At 34.7% G+C, this 22,567-nt stretch overlaps 3 protein-coding genes across 5 annotated transcripts; 1 reads left to right on the plus strand and 2 right to left on the minus strand.

Moving 5' to 3' along the window:
- Nucleotides 1–2,445: 2,445 nt before the first annotated feature.
- On the plus strand, nucleotides 2,446–4,732 carry LOC105327622 (shematrin-like protein 2). Of its 3 annotated transcripts, XR_010714658.1 has the most exons (4): nucleotides 2,446–2,573; nucleotides 3,313–3,569; nucleotides 3,612–3,768; nucleotides 4,606–4,732. XR_010714658.1 is itself a non-coding variant. In XM_011428203.4 (3 exons), exon 2 carries the CDS (start codon nucleotides 3,320–3,322, stop codon nucleotides 3,761–3,763), a length of 444 nt encoding a protein of 147 aa, XP_011426505.3. In that variant the 5' UTR covers nucleotides 2,446–2,573; nucleotides 3,313–3,319; the 3' UTR covers nucleotides 3,764–3,768; nucleotides 4,606–4,732. The 3 variants fall into 3 exon arrangements, 2 of the variants coding, with proteins under 2 accessions (XP_011426505.3, XP_065943695.1); XM_011428203.4 differs by having other exon boundaries at nucleotides 3,313–3,768; XM_066087623.1 differs by lacking the exon at nucleotides 2,446–2,573 and adding an exon at nucleotides 3,036–3,193 and having other exon boundaries at nucleotides 3,313–3,768.
- Nucleotides 4,733–11,022: 6,290 nt separating this feature from the next.
- LOC105327623 (transcriptional regulator ATRX homolog) lies at nucleotides 11,023–13,400 on the minus strand. Its single transcript, XM_011428204.4, has 3 exons — nucleotides 13,233–13,400; nucleotides 12,540–12,583; nucleotides 11,023–12,330 (listed from the first exon to the last, which is right to left on the minus strand). Exons 1-3 carry the CDS (start codon nucleotides 13,268–13,270, stop codon nucleotides 11,081–11,083), a joined length of 1,332 nt encoding a protein of 443 aa, XP_011426506.3. The 5' UTR covers nucleotides 13,271–13,400; the 3' UTR covers nucleotides 11,023–11,080.
- A 700-nt stretch (nucleotides 13,401–14,100) lies between these two features.
- Nucleotides 14,101–21,197, minus strand: LOC105327624 (C-type lectin domain family 9 member A). The gene is made up of 4 exons (XM_011428205.4): nucleotides 20,958–21,197; nucleotides 16,636–16,884; nucleotides 14,890–15,066; nucleotides 14,101–14,412 (listed from the first exon to the last, which is right to left on the minus strand). Exons 1-4 carry the CDS (start codon nucleotides 21,022–21,024, stop codon nucleotides 14,186–14,188), a joined length of 720 nt encoding a protein of 239 aa, XP_011426507.3. The 5' UTR covers nucleotides 21,025–21,197; the 3' UTR covers nucleotides 14,101–14,185.
- Nucleotides 21,198–22,567: the final 1,370 nt, after the last annotated feature.

Genomic DNA, 22,567 nt, shown 5'->3' on the forward strand with positions numbered 1-22,567 from the left:
AGCTTCAGACCTGCAGCTAGTAGCGACATTGCTGGAAAAATACATAACCCGCGTTAGCGGGTTATGTAAATTTTTCCTGCAATGATCGCTACCTTCATAACCCGCATGAGTCATAAAAGAAAACATTCTATTGTTTATATTAACATTTTTCTTTGACTAATTAATAAATTGATTATGAAAAGTTAGTAAAATTCACTAAATTAATGTACATAAGTACGTTAGCTAAAAGAAACAGCCAAATCGTCTCTTGTGAGACTTTGAGTCTGGCATCATCATGATTATTTCGTGCAGTCCGTGAGTTTACTTAGGTCGCTGTAGATTCAGACCAATCGATAAACATGGCGTGTCAATTTCAGTCCTGTCAGTTTCAGCCTCTGTAGATTTCGACCAATCGATAAATGGGGCGTGCATGTAGATTTCAGTCTGGCTGTTTTAATGCAGCTATGAATTACCTATAACTTTCTGTAAGAAATAGAGGAAATTATACTTGGTAGATGTAAATATTGAATTATATATTTATGTATATCAATTTCCGTGGATTTAGTGAAAATCAGTTTCAAAGATACGTAAATTCATCGCCACTTCTATCAATACAATATAATATATGGTATATGGTAAATAAATAACTCAATATGACGAAATAAAAAACATCTGGTATTCAACGAAGACTTGTTAAACCTATAGTGGCATAGTTCTGCTACCACTTGTCAGATAATTATGCAGACTTGTCAGATAATTATGCAGACTTCTCAGATATTTATGCAGACTTCTCAGATAATTATGCAGACTTGTCAGATCGACTTGTCACTTGTTCACGGTTTAAAAATTCAATGTGAAACTTGTTTATATCCAATTTGTACCATGAATATTGTGTCAATTTGTAGTTGACATCATATTTTTCTGAAAAGTCGACAAAGATTTGACAAGTCAACATAATCATCTTTCAAGTCGACATTTTTTTTTTCAAAATAGCGCCCATTTTGTTATTCTGTGTTGATTTCATGCCTACCTTATTGGTACCCCCAAACTTACTTGATCGATTTACCAAAAACAAAAAAACAAAAACAAAAAGCAAAATGGCCAATATTTTGAACAGAAATATATAACAAGTCTACATTACGATCTGACAAGTCAATATGATTATCTACCAAGTAATGGCATAATTATGCCGCCATATAAATCATGGTTAAGAAATGAATAAAACAACTGCAACCCTGAATTGTACCGTCCAAACATAAAATTGTACGGATGATCGAATGGCCGCGCAAATGAAAAACAATAACACACCCATCCATCGTTATCATTCCTGAGCGATTTTTACGTTTTCACAAATTAGATAAATAAAAGTTAACCTGAGGTTTGCAAAGTAATATCGAGAATCACACAGAGCGAACAGAAATTGATTTGCAGTACATGGATGTACAATACACAGAGTACAGTTGATATTATTCGATAATGTCACGTTTGGGATGTTTTAATTATGTTAAACTTTTAGAGGGAAATAATTCCTTTTATTTGAGATTTTATTTAATAAATGTGTTTTATATTTGATCCTTTTGGAATTTCGAATCTTAAATTCATAAAACCTTCCGTGACAATCAATTTTAGAACCAAATAAAAGATTAGGAAACAACATATGAAATTACATCAATTCGGATGTTTTAATGCAGTGCCTGTTAGCGTTTACTGTCTTCTTTTTGCCATGACAAAAAACTGTCTTTATATACATCGTGAAATCTTCCCAAAAAAATAGAAAATGTTTACGCTGTCCGTCTAACATTTTCAGATCATAAGATATCAAGATGGGCAATTTATCAGCAGAACAAAACCTCCTTGCATCCATGTTAGTGGGGGGAAAAAGAAGACTGCATTGAAACGAGGTGCGCGTGAAGATGCACGTGTCAATGTTTGATATAAATCGATTAACCTTTGCTCTAGAATTGTGGACACATCCGACATGTTGTATTAATGTTTGCGGACGAAAAAAAAAACAAAAACAGAAAGGCAATTAATAAAAAAACAAAAACAACACATTCATCAAATAAAAAAAATATGAATAATTATACATGAACCCATCAAATCTTTAAAGATATCCAATGATCAACTTATCTTAAACTATCAAACAAACAGTATATAAAATATATAATATAATATGGTCTATGCATCTACACCAGTTAGATTATTGTACAACCCTTTTTTCTAAATAATCTCTCTCTCTCTCTCTCTCTCATATTTATTAACAATCAAACAATAACTACATGATTTTTTTATTTATGAAAAAGGTTAAAAATTACGTACATATATATATTGGTATTTCTGTTTAGTAAGGGAAAGGTTTTTGTATTCTGAACCATTCATGTCTATAGAATGACAAGACCACGTGACCCCGTGTCCTCGGTTAACCACATGTCTCAACGGTCAGCGCGATTGATGCCCCCTTGTTAATTCCATTGATGATTAATTGGAAACACTGAAGTAATTAGAAAAAATGTCACAGCTTTTGTATATATAGGGTCTGTGGGTATTGTATTTTACCATTATTCAGAGAAAGAGAAATAAAGAAGCGTCAAAAGGTAAGAATTTTCGGAAGAACTCCTATTCTTTACAATTATATAAAATATTATATTATAACAACTTATCTAGAATGTTAGAAAATGTTCACTATTTTGAACCAGTTAAATTCATTTATGTAATCAAAGTACTTAAGTGTTAAAGGGAGCGTTAAGTTAGCTCAACTATTTCCCTGGCATTATTATCATTGTGTTAAAAGTGGTGCATCTTTATATGAAGTGATGCATTTTTCATATCCCCAAACCAAAATCAATAATATGATCAGGCAAATCAGCTCCGCTATTCTGATCATTTCGTTTTGTGTGGTTCGTCGTTGTTTGGATCTTAAGTATTCCGTATTGTACATTTATGCTGTTAAGATAGACAGCTAGTTCTTTATCGGAAAATAGCAGTACAGCAGAAAAACGTTTTCATTAATATTTTCGCCGTAACTTTTCTCTCCATTTTTTCCTACTTTCTTTTAATAACTATTTTTTAATACTATCAAAATTAATTGGGATGTGAATAAGACTAGGTTACTAATACCATACGATACTGGATATTTTTTCTGCGTATTTGAATTTTTGCGATGTGAAAGTGATTGCAAATAAATCAGATAATCGCAAAAATAACTGGATAAAAGGTAACTAGTAAAGAATTAGGAATAGAGTTAACCATAAAGTGGCCAGAGGAAACCTTAACCTCATTAAAAGATAAGTTGATATCTAATTGTTCATTGATCAATTATCTTAATTTTTTCAGAGGCAATATGGGATCTTTAGTTTTCTTCTTTGGTGTGGTTCTGGCTCTTTCGAGCGTGTCCTGTACGTATAATAGCCCCTATGGCGGCGGAATAGGAGGGATCCAAGGCGGTTTTATCGGCGGACCTCAGGGCATGATTGGCGGGTACCGCTACGGCATGATCGGCGGAAGGGGATATCCATATGGCGGTGGATATGGCGGCATTGGTGGATATGGAGGATATGGCGGGATTGGAGGTGGCTATGGCGGCATTGGAGGTGGCTATGGCGGGATTGGAGGTGGATATGGCGGGATTGGAGGTGGATACGGTGGAATCGGAGGTGGATATGGTGGCTTAGGTGGATATGGTGGAATCGGGGGTGGTTATGGTGGAATCGGAGGTGGATATGGCGGCTTGGGTGGATATGGTGGAATCGGGGGTGGATATGGTGGCAAAATGAATTACTACTAAATAATGTAAGTATAATAGCTAGCGACACAAATAGGATCATGTAACTGTTATTTTTTTTAACGATAACTAGTGATAATTGCACTCCGCCCTTTAGAGTCACAATTACATCATTCATAAATATCAATTGATTTGTCAGAGATAATTATGTATCTTCCTGAGCAGTTGTCCATAAACCATTCCATTTTTTTCAGTAATCAAGAGTAGAATCTTAGTTAAATAGGATTCAGTCTCTCTGACTCAAACAAGTATCTTTTTTCATTTTATACATGAAATAAAAAACATATATACAAAGGGTTTTAATATAAAATCAGAAAACATACAACAATTGTAAAACAATCTTGGGGCAAGGTTTTAAAATCACCATAAAAGAGTGGTTTCTTTTAAATATTGACATATCTTATTACGAAAAGATTTTAAAGAGACATGGGCGCGATTTGAGCCTTGGCTCGGGCGAGCTAAAACCGTGAATCAATAAGGCGATAATATAGTGAGTTTATCATTCTTTGAGTATACTATGAGATGATATAAACTTGGTCGGGACGTGATCAAATCCAGTAAAGCCTTAAGGGCTTTATGAGAGATTTGATTCCGACCATAATTATCACTTTATAATGTTCAAAGAATTATTCCTTATAAGTTTTAGCAGTTATACCATTGAATATGACATAATTGACGTTTTTCCGTTTATTTTATTTCGTATATTTACACCAACCCTACTTGCGCCGAACAGCGCGTCATTGATGAAATGTATTGGACTATACGTTACAATTTTGATTCGTATTGTTATCACAGACCAAAACACTGGAAAATGTAAACATTTCATTTTCACTATCTCATTTCAGATAACCCCGGGATTGGTTACCCTCAACTTTGACAATTAGCATGGATGATTCCATCTGATTATGTATAAATTATGTAGATATCTAATACTGAAGGCATGAGAGCTGAAATAAAATCAGTTTCAATTGATTTAAATGTACTTGATTTTGTATTATTAGACCAACGTAGTTTAAATTCTGAATAATTTTGGTGGTTTCGGCGACCATTGCCCCGGCATCATCTGAAACCCGCGGTCATGCAGTCCATATACATTGTAGTACACGCTTACTGGCCGTGTGCCATCTCGCTGATCTCTGTTCGCACATAAATAATTCATGTCCTGTTCTGATTGGCTCCTTTATACTTTCTTGGAGGAAATTTCACTCATTATGTTAATGCTAACGCATTTACTTATAGAACTTGAGAATTTGATGTGTCCAATCCCATTGAAATATGTTCAAACTAATGCATGCACTAATAAAACGGCAAATTACAACTTCTCAGAACATTCGGCGAAAACGAGATATCTTTTATAATAAAATAATTGCATTCATGTCATACACATTTGCTTGATGTAGATCACGTATGGGTACTTTCTTATCCATGCAGTACATGGTGTCGATGTTTGAACATGTCATGGCCTACCTCTCTCTCTCTCTCTCTCTTTCTCTCTCTCTCTCTCTCTCTGTCAGTCTGTGACTCACCGAGTATGAATTACTTCTCCATTAGTTTCATCAATTTTTACCACCACCACCACCCCCCCTTTTTTTTTTTTAAATTTCCTTTAGAAACTGCGCACTCCTTCCATTTGTCCCCTCTTGCCTCCATAACTATAGGAAACGTTTCTCAAACAAGCCTAAAATGTTAATATTAAAGAGGTGCCATATTCTAGTATGTTGAAAAATGATAAAAAAAAAAATAGCAATTTTGAGGGGAAAAAACATAATTCTTCAATATATTCGTAACAAACATGTTCACAAAGAAGCCCATGGGCTACATCTCTCATCTGAGGAACAATAGGTATGATAAAATCAGTTTAATGGAGTCATAATACAAATTATCTGAACAATGTAGTATAATACATGTAATACATGTAGATCATGTATAAATAAAATCAATGTTCTTATGTTTATATCATTAGTCCATTTTCAAACAGGATGATTTTATAGTCATATCACATGTTGAGCTTTGCAGTTCTCAAAAAGATCCTAAACAATTGTTTAAACAGTGTTTATGGAATATAAACCTTCATCAATTACTGAACCCTTAGGAGGCCAAAAACTCGCCCAAGGACCAAAGTCTATACAATTTTAAAGAATCATCTTGCTGATTAGTTTCTGAGAAGAAGATTTTCAAAGATTTATTCTATATATTCCATATGTAAAAGTTCGACCCACCCATTGTGGCCCCACCCTACTCCCGGGGGTCATGATTTTCACAACTTTGAATTTACTTTACCTAAGGATGCTTCCACACAAGTTTCAGCTTTCCTGGCTAATTAGTTTCTAAGAAGAAGGTTTTTTAATATTTACTCTAAATATTCCTATGTAAAAGTTCGACACCCCCTCCCCCACATTGTGGCCCCACTATACCCCAGGGGTCATGGTTTTCAAACTTAAAATCTACACTACCTGAGGATGCCTCCACATAAGTTTCAGCTTTCCTGGCCAAATGGTTCTTCATCAGAAGATTTTTGAAAAATTCTCAAAAATTTTAAATAATTCCTAAATTTCTCCCCTCCAACTTTGAATCCCCTTTGCCTAAGGGTGCTTTGTGCCAAGTTTGGTTGAAATTGGCCGAGTGGTTCTTGAGAAGATGTTGAATTGTGAAAAGTTTATGGACAGACAGACAGACAGACAGACGACAGACAAAATGTGATCAGAAAAGCTCAATTGAGCTTTCAGCTCAGGTAAGCTAAAAACCCTGAAATATCTGAAAACGTGATCTGCGGCTCAGTTGTCTGCTGTCATATCTGCTGCGCTACAAAGATAAACAAACATAAGTGTCCATATAAACGATTTCCCAGAGCAATTAAATCGTCATGACATACTGTAATTAAAGGTCATATAAAACGATTTTTAACACTATGATTTTCTTTCATGAATATAAAGCTTGGTATAAACAAATGTTAAAATACATGATGTAAGATTTTTTTTGCCTTTCCATTACTGAGAAATAACCGTGAAAACTGAGCACCTGAAAAAATTCTTGCCCGCTTATCGTTCTTGATTTTGTGGATTTATGACGTCACAAAGACCCACCAATGTAAACAATGCATTAAAAATAATGTAATTTTACAGTAGTTTATCGATTAAATTTTAGTAATTTTTGCATATATGAACGTGTCTTTCTTTTCAAATGAGATCATTTGATTTCGTAGTAGCCTACAGATGACTTAGTTTTAATTGGTCGTTAATGAATAAATCTTATATCAGCTTCTCACAAAAGTAAAATCATGATGAAGATCCCGTACTGGAGTGGAAATTTAACGAAAGAAATGCTCCAACATTTACAGCTGATTAATGAATTATCCTTATCCTGGCCTTTTGAAATAGAAACATCCTTTTCTTCTTCGGTACGTATAATGATTGAGCTACATTTAAAGGGAATTCAAGCATTTAAATTGATTTGATTAATTTTGTCACATAAAAAAGTATATAAGGCAGGCCAATGAAAATGTTTGGTAAAGTTAGGACCAGTAGTAACCTATAAATTGCTATCAAAGGGCACCTGCACCAAAAACTCTAACTTGCTCCAAAAACCTTAACCTCCTCCAGCATCTGAAACTCATGGCCCTGATTCAGCATTCAGGTCTTGTCTTTCAAGTCCATGAGTAGGTCAAGATGCATCATCCATGCAAGTTTGGTGAAGATAGGACAAGTAATAACTTAGATACAGGACCTGCAACAAAAACTTTAACCAGGTTCGGACGCCGACGCCGACGCCGAGGGTATAGCATAAGCTCCCCCCGACTTCGTTTCGGTGAGCTAAAAACTACCCAAATATGAATTCTAAATTTGAATTGCAAACTGCGTTCTAGATAGAACGCAGTTCACTATTCAATTGCATATAAGGCAAGCGGGCCTCAAATATGAATTCTAAATTTTGAATTGCGAACTGCGTTCTAGATAGAACGCAGTTCAGTATTCAATTGCATATAAGGCAAGCGGGCCTCAAATATGAATTCTAAATTTTGAATTGCGAACTGCGTTGTAGATAGAACGCAGTTCACTATTCAATCGCACTAAATTTTGAATTGCGAACTGCGTTCTATAGAACGCAGTTCACTATTCAATTGCATATAAGGCAAGCGGGTCCCAAATATGAATTCTAAATTTTGAATTGCGAACTGCGTTCTATAGAATGCAGTTCACTATTCAATTGCATATAAGGCAAGCGGGCCCCAAGTATGAATTCTAAATTTTGAATTGTTCTAGATAGAACGCAGTTCACTATTCAATTGCATATAAGGCAAGCGGGCCCCAAATATGAATTCTAAATTTTGAATTGCGAACTGCGTTCTATAGAACGCAGTTCACTATTCAATTGCATATAAGGCAAGCGGGTCCCAAATATGAATTCTAAATTTTAAATTGCGAACTGCGTTCTATAGAACGCAGTTCACTATTCAATTGCATATAAGGCAAGCTGGCCCCAAATATGAATTCTAAATTTTGAATTGCGAACTGCGTTCTATAGAACGCAGTTCACTATTCAATTGCATATAAGGCAAGCTGGCCCCAAATATGAATTCTAAATTTTGAATTGCGAACTGCGTTCTATAGAACGCAGTTCACTATTCAATTGCATATAAGGCAAGCGGGTCCCAAGTATGAATTCTAAATTTTGAATTGCGAACTGCGTTCTATAGAACGCAGTTCACTATTCAATTGCATATAAGGCAAGCGGGCCCCAAGTATGAATTCTAAATTTTGAATTGCGAACTGCGTTCTATAGAACGCAGTTCACTAATCAATTGCATATAAGGCAAGCGGGCCCCAAATATGAATTCTAAATTTTGAATTGCGAACTGCGTTTTATAGAACGCAGTTCACTATTCAATTGCATATAAGGCAAGCGGGTCCCAAATATGAATTCTAAATTTTGAATTGCGAACTGCGTTCTATAGAACGCAGTTCACTATTCAATTGCATATAAGGCAAGCGGGCCCCAAGTATGAATTCTAAATTTTGAATTGCGAACTGCGTTCTATAGAATGCAGTTCACTATTCAATCGCACTAAATTTTGAATTGCGAACTGCGTTCTATAGAACACAGTTCACTATTCAATTGCATATAAGGCAAGCGGGTCCCAAATATGAATTCTAAATTTTAAATTGCGAACTGCGTTCTATAGAACGCAGTTCACTATTCAATTGCATATAAGGCAAGCGGGCCCCAAATATGAATTCTAAATTTTGAATTGCGAACTGCGTTCTATAGAACGCAGTTCACTATTCAATTGCATATAAGGCAAGCGGGCCCCAAATATGAATTCTAAATTTTGAATTGCGAACTGCGTTCTATAGAACGCAGTTCACTTTTCAATTGCATATAAGGCAAGCGGGCCCCAAATATGAATTCTAAATTTTGAATTGCGAACTGCGTTCTATAGAACGCAGTTCACTATTCAATTGCATATAAGGCAAGCGGGTCCCAAGTATGAATTCTAAATTTTGAATTGCGAACTGCGTTCTATAGAACGCAGTTCACTATTCAATTGCATATAAGGCAAGCGGGCCCCAAGTATGAATTCTAAATTTTGAATTGCGAACTGCGTTCTATAGAACGCAGTTCACTATTCAATTGCATATAAGGCAAGCGGGCCCCAAATATGAATTCTAAATTTTGAATTGCGAACTGCGTTCTATAGAACGCAGTTCACTATTCAATTGCATATAAGGCAAGCGGGCCCCAAATATGAATTCTAAATTTTGAATTGCGAACTGCGTTCTATAGAACGCAGTTCACTATTCAATTGCATATAAGGCAAGCGGGCCCCAAATATGAATTCTAAATTTTGAATTGCGAACTGCGTTCTATAGAATGCAGTTCACTATTCAATTGCACTAAATTTTGAATTGCGAACTGCGTTCTATAGAACGCAGTTCACTATTCAATTGCGAACTGCGAACTGCGAACTGCGTTCTAAAAACCGATTGCCCAATATCTTTAGGAAATACTTTGTGTACACATGTATTAACGTTTTATTATTATATAGATCGCGGAAATATGGCATTTAAGGATTTAGAAATGTATCGGTAAAATAAATCGGTTGTTTGATAAAAATAGTTGTGAACGAATGTTTATTTATTTATTTATTTATTTATTAAGAACAAGCATCAATAATGATAAAAAAAAAACGAAAGAAAACATTGCGGAAGAAAGTGAGATAAAAGGGATCTGTGAGTAAACACCGCACATACACGTTTTAAAATCAAAACACCGCACATTCAAGTACACGTTTCAAAAACAAAACATTTGAAGAAATTTCTCTTAGACTAAAAATAATTAAATGGTAACATATTTGTTAATTTGAAAGTGAAACAAACAATATAATCGTGAAGCGAATGAGGCACAATGAGGCCTACAAGTTGTTTAGAAAAAAATCTTAATGAATTGCATGAACGTGCAAATGGGAAAAAACGATCAGACTTATTTTTGAATTTGTCAATTTCATTAAAAAGATCAAAATAAAACATATAAATATGCTTATATTAAAATTATATTATACTTGCATGTGGATCTATGAAGAAAATCATTTATTCTCCCTGCAGTCTCGAAACTGAATATCATTATGTACACGTACGCTATTACATGTAAATAAAAACGCACACGATTTCATTTCTTGAGAGAAAAAATACTGACGTGGTTGATTTTTGTATAATTATACAAGTTTTTATATAAAATAGTATTTTTTTTCTTTTAAAATGCGTCAAAATGACATGGATCATATTTGTATTCACAACATAGCTGTATAAGGCGATTGGGTCTTACTGACGTCATAAACAAGGGAGGTAAGCCGCGTAAGTCAATGTTCCTTTTCCCGATTAAGTAATTTTGATCGACTGTGGCGCTCACATTTTGCATAAAATATCCAAAAAACAATGCCAGTCTTATTAAATAGGCACTTATGAACTCATTCCCGTATATAACTCAATATGGTCAGGATATCGTTTCATATGACCTTTAAAGGTATGTCACATGGTGTGAGGGACCCTAACTCCTACTTAAAGTACAGATTATCTAAATGAGAATTCTCATAAAAATGCTTTATACATTTAAACATAACAATACAGAGAATGTCCTTTTTCAGTTGTGGGTGGTTATACCAATAATAAAGATATCTGTGTGATAGGTATTACTTTGGTCCATTCTTGCGGTTATATGTAAATAAAATTCGAAACAATGCCCAAATACATTTATATTTAACCTTAAAACACATAAAACCAAAGATTTATTTCAAAAGCTTTGCATAATGCTGAAAAAAAAAATGACTTAATCATCAAACTTTTTTGACTTGGACATGTTTTTGTCAATGTAGAACTTCTTGCCCTCAGAGGGAGGCTTCTCGAACCCTAACCCCAGCCCTCGATTCTTATTGAATGACATGGCTTTCCCGTACTGGTCCTCCATGCTCCTCATGTACAGGTTCTCTTGATTCTGGGTCATGGCCACATTGCCACACTTACCCCCCAGGGTGGACAGCAGGGGTGCGTCACTCTTGGCGGCTTTAAACCCTCCCAATAAGCGCAGGAATTTGTTTTGCCGCTGTTCGTCGCCGAGGGATGCTGTGGTCCACTGTCCTGTGTAAGCTGGATCTGGGTCACTGGAGATTTTCTCGTTTTCAGTTCTTGGCCCACATTCAAGGCAGCCCTTTGACTTCTTCCGATCTGATTCATCGTCAGTATCTTTACCCTTCTTTTTCTTCCTCTTCTTGCTACTGGGCCTTTCAGAGCTGTCCTCATGGACGCTTTCACTGTCCTCAGTAATCCTATTCTCTGTGCCATGGTCAGTCATCTTGTGCTTACCCTTTCTGCCTTTCGTTGCTTTGTTTTCAGGTTCTGTTGCCCGGTCATCAGTATCTTTATCTTTGTCTGTAGGTTTTTTCTTTTTCTCTTTCTTCGACTGTTTGTTACTGGGGTCTGTTCCATCATACATTTTTGTCAAATCTTCGAAACATTTCTCACTCTTATCCTTAGATTTCTTCTTCTTCTTCTTTTTCTCCTTCTTGGACTGTTTGTCTTCATCACACATTTCTGTCAAATCTCTGACACATTCATCATTCTTATCTTTAGATTTTGTCTTCTTTTTTGACTTTTTTTTCTGTGAATCGGAATCCTCCATCGATTTAACACAAATCTTTTCCTCATCACTCTCCATCTCATCTTCCAGAACTACCGACTTCTTTCTTTTCTTCTTTTTAATGGGGGGACACTGGTCCTGGTTGTTTACACCATTGCGAAACAATGACATGCTCTCAGATTCAGTCTTCTTCTTTTTCTGTTTGTCTTTCTTTGATTTCTTTGCTGAACTTCCACAAACTTTATCACTTCCTAATTCACACTCCTTGTCAGTAACTTTATGTTTAACTTTTTTTCTCTTCTCAGTGACAAATGCATTTGAGTTTGTTAATTCTTCATTCCCCTCTTTCACCTCCTTCTCACATTTCCTCTTAGTATTTTTCTTCATATGAACATCATCAAAATTCACAGTGGGAACCTCCTCCTTATTTCCATTCTGCTCACCTTATAAAGACATAAAACATAAAAACACTAATTTCATGATGTTACAGTCATATGTATCATCTGATAGATAATAAACCTTTTATTGGAGCCATAATGACTTCCTATCATGATCACCAATATTATGTTTTAATTAGTTCACAACTTGTGTATTGAATAAGCATTGAAAATTCAAATATAGAAATGCTCAAGTACAGGTAAAAATGTAATACCTTCTGCAGCTTTCTCCCTGATTTTCTCCTTTTTTCGCTTTTTCCTAATAAAGAAGAAAGGTGGTCAGTTCATTGTTGTCTTAAAAACTCAGCATTGTTTTAACCAGTTTAATTTGAACTTTTCATATGTGAAGAAATTGATTTAAATACACAAGAAACTCATTCTGACGTTAATTGTTTCTTTATGAAGCATTCAGTAGATTAAAAAAAAATTCCATTTCACTGTTTCACAAGGCCTAAAATGTTTAGGGTAACCCGACCTAACCTACAAAAATGCCCCGATCCTACCATTTTTAGACGTCTGCTTTTAACCGATTGTGAATCTAATGTTATTTCTAATAAAAAATCTGTTTTTCAATATGACACAAACAAACATTCTTAGAATTCATACAGAAAAAAAATATGAAAAATGAAAAAAAATCCCTATGTACCTAATTTTTTTATCAGTGTTACCCTAAACACACAATTTTTTTTATAGGCCCAATGTAGGAAATTTTTGTATTTCCTTTCATTTTATTCTATAAATTCATAAGCAGGTTTTCTAATCAGCACTGTAATATCCTAATATCAATTAACCAATGACAAACAGCGGACAAAGTTTTCCAAACTGATAAACTTTTCACTATTCCTGGTTAATATCTAAATCAGAGACATATAGAACGTAGGTTAGTGTATATGTCCCTGTCTGAATACCTGCATAAATTGCTGTGTTCTGTGTTTGGAGATCCCATTCTGTATGTTAGAACCTCTGTTAAAACCGTCGCTTTGAATGACAATGCATTGAAATAAAACTTTCACATTTTTCGCTGTTTACATTCAACACGTGGGAAGTTTCTGAAACTTTGAGCCCGATATCATTTTCCACACATGGGAGTACCCTCGATCCCGAAGGAAAATAATCGAGTTTTTTTAAAAGCTAGCGTAGATAGAAAAAAAAAATCAAAAAGTTTTCATTTGTTCTTATATTTTCCTAACATCATTGATGACTGGAATATGGGTTGATACATACGTATAAAATTATAAGTCTTCTAAAACATTGTATATGTAGGGTTTTGTGTTGGTGTTTGCAGGGTCGTATATGTTAGTTATAGTAATAGATCTATACGTTCCTGATTTTTGTGATTTTTATTTTTGTTTGAGCCTTGTACTATTTTTTTATGTTTTGTAGTAAAATTAAAGTGGCTCACTACACCTTGGATAATTTCTCACATCAGCTGTAAATTACTTGATTATATATAAAATAGTATGATGCAGTTCTAAGACGTATATTTAATCAATATGTGCGAAAAAATATGCAATATCGGATTTAAGATTCAGTAAATATGAATGAAAGTTCCGAGCGATTTCGAATTCGTTATCTGCGGTTCAGAAGCCCGATATACTTTTTAAACACCTGAGCTCTTTGCAACGAAATAACCATTAAAAACATTGTCTTTAGATATACATAATTATGCTTTCATGTGATCATTCATATAGTTGATTCTCAAGAGAGATAAATTTGGGCTTGCAATCTGGTAAAAGAGATTTGTATAGATTATTTATAGTCAAAATAAAAACGAAGTCATGTTTGTGGTTTATTTTATACGCAAATACAACGTTTCATACGACTATAAAACCCTCGCTTCTTTGTAAGCATACAAAAAAGATCAAATCAAGTTTGGCCATTCACAGATCCGTCGTCTGGTGGTTTCACACCTCACCATCTGTATTGCTGTATTTTTCCGGTTGAGGGCGCTGCAGTCTAGTTGGTCAAGTTCTAATTGGTCGGTGGTAGTCACTCTTATGTCTGACACCGCGGCGCCATTGAGCCACCTCCAGTAACCCTCGTTGTCAGCGTCCGAGGCGCCAATGTGCCAGAAATTGGCGTCAGGGTCTGAAACACGATGAAATGTGCCATGGAATTAAATGCAGAAATATTTTGTTGATATCTATAGAATCAGAGACATAAATAACATGTCTCTGATAGAATCAAGGAATAACATTTGTATCCATCAAAAATGGTAATTCGTGAAACTTTAACCCTCTATTCATTTTCATGCCGACAGCGTATCATAACAAATCCTCCAATCTCTTGCATGTGTAACAATTTTGTTGCGTTTTGAACTTGGTTTAAAATTATGTTGACAAATCATTCAGGTGATTTAATGAAACCATATCAATGATTGTTCGAAAATTATTCACACACAGAAGTGCTTCTTGGTTAGATATTTTTTTCTTTTTGTTTTTTATCATCTGATAGTTATTAAAATTTAGTACAGACACGTTCTGACATATTGGCTAATACAATCCGTTAAAATTTCTACAATGAGTTCGAGGTTATGTCGCTATTGTTAGTGGTTTCTACACTTACATATATGGCCAATATAACCGGTCATGAATTCTATTTTTGATACCGTGTCCAGCATCATAAGTTGGCCGCCGATTTCCTGACATGCGTCACGTGACTGATTCCACGGTAACATGTTTGTAAACAAATCAAAGCACAAGCGGTATTTGCTATTGAAAGTATGGCCTTGTTTTTCGCACTCTACAAGAGAAAAAAACCCTTAAAATAACATAGTTTTATTCAGAAAAACAGAAAATTAATGGTGTAAATTCTAATTATATTCAATTATGAATTGGTCAAAATCAAAACATATTTTGATGTTTCGACTCATTCACTTCCACATAGAACCGAGTAAATGTTACGACAACGACATTGTGACCTATCGGAAATAATCACTTTAACCTTCAACCCAAGCAAGCAAAAAACTTGAGACGGTAGAGAAATATGATATCATATTGTTTTTTCATTTTCAAAAAATTGAAATTTGTTTTACGTATGCCGACTTTTCAGGCACGTAGAGCCTATGAAGTGTAGGGGGCAGGGAGGCACCCCTCCCCCCTCTGTTTGTCAAAAAACAATTAACCTATATGCATTATGTTGTACGGTAAATGTTCAATGTACTGGGTGGGTGTACAACAAGACCATGTAGTAAATTTTGTATTTACACCCATCTAGTACATTTAAAATTTACACTGTGACATATGTAAGAATGAAATTTATTTAATTGAATTTATTTCTTAAATTTTAATTTTTTAAATTAATTTAAGTCTAGAAGATAGTACGCAATATTTTAAAAGATGCTGAATAGTCTACATATTATCCAATAGATTTACAGTACGATTTTAAATATTATATTTTAATCTAAACAGTAACTTATCAAAAAAAAATCAAATGAGATAGCTGTGAAGATTCAACACTTTCCTCTCTATTGATACATATATATTATTATAATAGTAACTTGACCCAAAGGGTCGGATCACGTCGAGTTTGCAGGCGCGGATCATCAGATCAAACGGGACGCGAAGCGTCGAGTTTGATCTGATGATCCGCGCCTGGCAACGAGACGTGATCCGGCTCTTTGGATCAAGTTACTGTTATAATGATACATTTATTATACACCCTTGTCTATTTAAAAGTTTTAATTACAAAACTTTGTTTTTAAAATCAAATGTATCATGTTCACTTATATAACAATGCTATTTTGAAACGAACTCCTTTAAAACGCGCTAAAAATACAGACGTTATTTAACGCGTTCTACATCATCAGTTTCAGAGAGAGGTGATACGGAATCAGAAACCAACATTGTGGTTATCCGGAAACTCGGATCACACTCTGTAAAATTTACAGTATCAAGAAGGGAAAATTGAAGAGTATATAATAAAGACCTTTTCACGAAATGACCCCTCTAAATTTTCGGATAGTTTAAAATGTTTTGTAGTGATGATGTTTTTGTAATACAGAGGATGCATTATTTTAAGACCGATTAGGAATTGGAGGTTTGGTGAAATTAATGTTTTTAAAATTCGGTGGGGGGGGGGGGGGGGGTGCGTGGAATTTAAAACATATATTAAAATACAACTATATCGGTAATAAATACATGATAATATCTAAATAATTTTTGTAAAAATAGATAAATGTTTCTTGGTATGCCTTCTTCAGTACACCGATTATTTTATAGAATTAGTGAGAATTATAGAGACAGTATTTAAAAGGCATGTGGTGAAGTAAATGCAAAGCTGATGGAATATATTAGTAAGTTATTATTGTACCTGGTGAGATCTTGACAAAGTTTTGTATGCCGTAGATGTTCATAGATGTGTAATTCTGAAATGAGTACGGCTGGCAGATAGACAGAGAGGAGTCGTAAAATATCCCAGCACAATTTCCTGTTCCTGCACACGCCAAACAGCACGTGATCACGCCCACGCCTTCTTTCGACGAGATCACACCAGAGGTCGCTATTGAAGGGGAAGTTAAAATGGCGCCATCTATCAGTTCAAAGGTTACAGAGTTCATACCTAATAAAAAAAAAATATATAGAAACTATATCAAAATAATTATCATTCAAATAAAACCTTTTCTTGAAGTCATTTCTTGGAATATCGACTTTGGAAGAGAAAAGCATATCGATCGAACACGGCCGAAATCGACAAGCTTTGTGTGTATACCGGTATGTACATGTAGTTGATGTACATATATCATATATTATAAATATATGAATAAAAGGGTCATATATTTACTTATACTATTTTCTCTAGGGCAAACGAAGTCATTATGATGGTGAAATTTGCATATTTTTAATGGCATTTAGCATAGATGCTCTTTTTATTAACTCAAGTTAACTGTAACAAAACAAAATACATGTATGCCTTTAATAGCATACAGTGAAAATAATATTTTATCGTCTTGAAAAGGGGAACTTTTACCATCGCAACGTTGCCACATCGCATGGTCATTAAATTTTCCTCACACATCATCGTATCTATCGATATCGTCATACATACGACCGATATAGGATCATCGTCATAGAATCTCAAAAACATCATAAAACAGCAAACTCGTAACATCGCAACGCCGTTTTATCGCATAGCGTTGGTTGCCATAATACAGCTGGAAAATGGCAACAAAATTACTTCAGAGACATTGGAGTTTCAGGTCGTGTTAATAGGAGAAGTTAAAACCCTAAAAAGGAAAAAAAAATCATCAGAGGGCCGAGAAAGACACAGATTAACTGTAGCAGGAAGAATACATGCATTTTCGCCGTACTTTATGCAAGCAATAAGGCCTAAAAGAATCAATATTGAGTTCCCCCAAGATTTACCGAGAGAAGTTCAATGACAAAAAATCATTACTTGTTTAGGTGCCTCAAGTTAAAAAAATACTTTAACACAAACAAGTGTCCCCAAAAGACAACACATTCGTTCATTATTAATTACTGTTGTAATAGGTTCCGCTTTTGAATGTCTCATTTATATATGAAAACATCACAGGCAACGAAGTGCTAGTAATTCGACGACTGTGAAATTAAACAGTGGGTCTGGATGGCATCATCAACCGTAGCATGAAACATCTCTTGTTTTAGTCTTATGATATAGAGGATACCCATGTTGATCTATTCTTATGATATAGAGAATACCCATGTTGATCTATTCTTATGATATAGAGGATACCCATGTTGATTTATTCTTATGATATAGGTATACCCATGTTGATCTATTCTTATGATATAGAGGATACCCATGTTGATCTATTCTTATGATATAGAGGATACCTATGTTGATCTATTCTTATGATATAGAGGATACCCATGTTGATCTATTCTTATGATATAGAGGATACCCATGTTGATCTATTCTTATGATATAGAGGATACCCATGTTGATCTATTCTTATGATATAGAGGATACCCATGTTGATTTATTCTTATGATATAGGTATACCCATGTTGATCTATTCTTATGATATAGAGGATACCTATGTTGATCTATTCTTATGATATATAGGATACCCATGTTGATATATTCTTATGATATAGAGGATACCCATGTCAACTTGATCGTTTTCAATGGACATATTTTATTTATCGAGGCTGGGATCGAACCTAAAACCTTCTGCTTAAAAGGGACGGTCACACTACCACTACACCCTGCATCAACTACTGAAAGTAAATGGAGCCATCGATTATGATGATGTTGATGATGATAACGACGACGACGACGATAGTTTTCCTATTAATTCAAGACAGCCTTACTTTTGCCGTCTTCCTATGCAAAATTACATTTACATATAACTTATCCCCCCCCCCTCGTCGGAATAAAAAAAAAAGGAAACATCAATAAAATACAAACAACAACAAAAACAAACATGAAAATTCTGAAAATCCTTTAACATTGCTCTTAGATCTTCTTTGAGAATTGGTGTATCTCATGTATTTTTGATGTTTTTTTTTATTGCATTTCCACCGTTGCGGCATCACATCACATCAATTCATTGCATTCACAGAAAAAGTTTCGCTTCATATTATGGTTCAGGTATTTTGTGTGTCCCGTGACCCGATGTACACAAATTGGCCGGTCTTTCCTTGTTACATGTGATTGTGATGTGTGATGTGATTAAAATCAGGATTATAAGTCAAAGAGGAGCAGAATAACTACGTTATTTTTTATTCAGATTATCGCAATCTAATTAAAATTAGACTTGTAAATCCGCTCCTCTACGATACGCTACACAAGTGTAGCGATCGTACGTGAGCGGATCTAATTTTAATTAGATTGAGATTATCGTGCCCAGGAATTAGGTCTTTCCAAGAATATAAGACCACCTCCTTGATATCCAAACCAACACTCTCAGCTGAATCGAGAATGTTGAACATTTCACATTGCACATGAAGATTCCTTTAATTGGAGTACTTCCGAGAAATTCTTATTTACAATTTTCAGTATGTGTAATATTTTCTATCGAACTATCCCTTTAATAATCTAAGTTTGTTGTTTGGTAAATATTGAAAACAAATAGAAGTTGACAGGCCAAAGGGCTTATCCATTCCACTTTACCGCGGGATTACCAAACTGATTAATTGTCAGAATGCAAATAATTAAGAATTTTAATAGCCCTTAGGTGAAGATAATTCGCAAAAATGGATAGATTCGTGTCAGACAATTTATTTTTGGACGTGAACAGAAGTGTGATATAATGAATCAGGGAATTCATTCCTGGATTAAACTCTTTTTATTGCATTTTTTGTTGTCCGCAGACTTAACCGAACAATATTTCTTTTTATGTAGGCAGAAATTGTCTTGTATAGTATTTTGTTTTAATTATAATTTAGGTAATTATCTAAGCCTGCATAAGAAGGATTTCTTTTTTTTTTTTTAGGTCACCTGCTCGATCGTGATTTACATTAGATCCAGCGAAAGTTCGCCCAACAAAGCCAGCCATTTTCTTCCGTCCTCCCGTACCTTTTATTTATTTATTTATTTTTATTTTTAATGACTATTTGTATTTATCCCATAGTCTGTCTGTTTCTCCGTGTATGCCTTCTTGTCTATGTCGCTGTTCTTTGTGTTTGTTTGAACAACACAATTTTCGTCTATGCCAGCCGCCAGTGTGCATGTAAATAACCATAATAAGTTTCTCCATACGTTGAACTATATTACTATTTTACTTCTTAAATTTAAGCTACAGTAATTCTTTATAAACAATCCTTCAGATCGGAGATTCTTTACGTACACCTTTAAGTTAAAAAGGCAAACAATGTAAACACGTACAAGAGAGCATTTGTGGATACATGTAGTAAATATTTAATTAAAGAATATATTGCTCTCTTTGTTGATTGAATATGTTTTGATCACATGTAAATGGGGACATTGCAGAGATAAAAAGCATAAGCCGTGTCAGAGGGTTACTTCATTTTTTTTTCCTAAAATGATTACAACCATTGTATTCTTTAATAACAATAAAAAAAGTATTGTTAATTAACATCTTACCTTTTCAGTTAATTTTGGCAAATTAAAGTTATGATAACGTACGTATATATTTTCTAGTTGTTTTTACTCCCCTTTATAACTGTAGCCATTTTTGGACATGTCATGGAGGTAGCTTTTTTGATTTTATACAGTTTCATTGACTTGTTTTTACTGCATCAACCGATGAAAATTATTATAACGGAGATGTTCATCTTTATCCAGTAACTTAAGTTAAATCCTTCTCCATGCCATTAGGCACATAATGGCCGGTGTTTATCCCCGGTTTCCGTGGTGGTCATTGACTCCCCCTGGATGGGACACCAGTCTATCGCAGGTTACCTCACACAGGCCAAAGCCCAGTTTCAGCTGAATGGACTGAGACAATGTTGATTAAGTGCACGGCACCCAACGCAAAGTGACCGCAACGGGTTTTAAACCAGCAACCTTTCGATTACTGGCCTAACGCCAATGACCACTGCATGAGCCATGTGCTCAACTATCAAGAGCATCAATAAATGCTTATGTTTAATAATTTTTACGAATTAAAAAATACAGAAATAGATAGATACATAAATAAATAAAGTTTCTCTGTTTATGTACCCGTGAAGACTACAACACAGTCCTACCTTGTACATGCATGGCCGATGTAGCCACACTCATAACAGCTATAGTCAAAGCTAGCTTCATTTCCATCGCATGGTCTCGCGTTTATTCACAGTCTGTTTCGAGTGCCTCCAGATAAACAATGAAGAAATCTGTTGATTCGTTCAGCTGCTGATTTGATGCGAAGTAATCACACGAGAGCACGAATGGCAGGAACTGTTACAGTCCAACATCGCTTGATTTACAGACTGTGTATGTCTTAGTACAGCCACCAATCAGATCTGGAGGACTCCGCCGGAATACGCGCCGTCTAGACTATGGAATCAGTTTGGAGAGAGAGAGAGAGAGAGAGAGAGAGAGAGAGAGAGAGAGAGAGAGAGAGAGAGAGAGAGAGAGAGAGAGAGAGAGGTCGGACCGGACAAACGGACGGACACATACGTAAAGAAGTCTGAAGAGAAGATTAGTGTTAAACCTGAGGTGGGTTGCCCGACGTGTGCTGTGTTTATCAAAATTATCAAAAAAATGTCAGCGATGTTTCAATTATAACTAAATTGGCCCTCTGCATGCTAAATAAGCCATTTGAAGCATAGATAAATGGGTTTTTGCTTTTATTTCGCTCATAATTAACTAGACTTAGTGATTTAAATTATTTATTGTAGGGACACAGCTTTGACGTACTACTATGATAATGATTATCAGTAAAACTGGTCTGACTACTATCTGATTAAATTCGCTTACTTGAAAGATACTTAATCAATATTGTATTTATTAAATCGGAAATACTTTTTTTTAGATTGCATCAAGATCGATCTACTAAGTTCCAAGGGAGGAAGACAATACTATATCAAAACAAATACTTCATCAAATGAAACCTTTTCATGATATCCCTCTGGATGTTTTTTTGTATTAATCCAGTATTAATCCAGTAGGTATAGGATTTTTATCGGTAAAAATGATGCAAATAAATAATGTTTCATTTAAATTTGTTGCGCAGCTAGCTAGAAGAAAATTTCAATTAGCAAAAACGTATGCAGATTAAAGAAAATTTACAGTAAACCTTTGATAGTCTAAAACCTTTGTAGATAGATATTCATTGTATGGGGTTTTGAAAAAAAAAAAAGAGGCGAAATCACAAATCAAGACAATTATCGGATATACAAAAAAGTAAAAAACAAAAACAAAAACAAAAACAAAACAACAACAACAACAATTAACGATAAAGCCCCAGGTGGTGACGATGCAGTAAGTGAATATATAACGACAACCAATGAGACCCTTGTAAACTACCAGTATGCAGAATTATTAGATCTAATTTTGATTTTGATAGTGACAGAGTAGCAAAGGATATGCTATTCCGGGAATAGTTAAACCAGTTTACAAGAGCAAGGGTAACAGAAGCCAACCAGAAAATTACAGACCAATTACATGTTCTCATTTTGGATGTAAAGGAAAACGTTATACTAAATACATTTAATCATTGTAGAACAAACAGGTTTTGCAATTGATGCCTAGAGTAGAGTTATAAGATCTGAATAGTCTCCCTTTTTATAAAAATTGTAACAATAGCACTGGACAACCAGCTTTTATGAAATAAAAAACCTTGTCTGATGTGGTGCTACAGAATGATACTTGG

The sequence above is a fragment of the Magallana gigas genome, chromosome 6, assembly GCF_963853765.1.
Source record: "Magallana gigas chromosome 6, xbMagGiga1.1, whole genome shotgun sequence".
NCBI classification, from domain to species: Eukaryota; Metazoa; Mollusca; class Bivalvia; order Ostreida; family Ostreidae; genus Magallana; species Magallana gigas.

Coding starts and splice junctions, on each gene's coding strand:
- LOC105327622 (XM_011428203.4), top strand. CDS start 3,320: ATGGGATCTTTAGTTTTCTTCTTTGGTGTGGTTCTGGCTCTTTCGAGC.
- LOC105327623 (XM_011428204.4), bottom strand. CDS start 13,270: ATGGGATCTCCAAACACAGAACACAGCAATTTATGCAG. Junction 12,584..13,232: donor GAACACAGCAATTTATGCAG/GTATTCAGACAG, acceptor CTTCTTTATTAG/GAAAAAGCGAAAAAAGGAGA. Junction 12,331..12,539: donor CAGGGAGAAAGCTGCAGAAG/GTATTACATTTT, acceptor TGTCTTTATAAG/GTGAGCAGAATGGAAATAAG.
- LOC105327624 (XM_011428205.4), bottom strand. CDS start 21,024: ATGGAAATGAAGCTAGCTTTGACTATAGCTGTTATGAGTGTGGCTACA. Junction 16,885..20,957: donor ATCGGCCATGCATGTACAAG/GTAGGACTGTGT, acceptor TTTTTTTATTAG/GTATGAACTCTGTAACCTTT. Junction 15,067..16,635: donor CTTTGTCAAGATCTCACCAG/GTACAATAATAA, acceptor TTTCTCTTGTAG/AGTGCGAAAAACAAGGCCAT.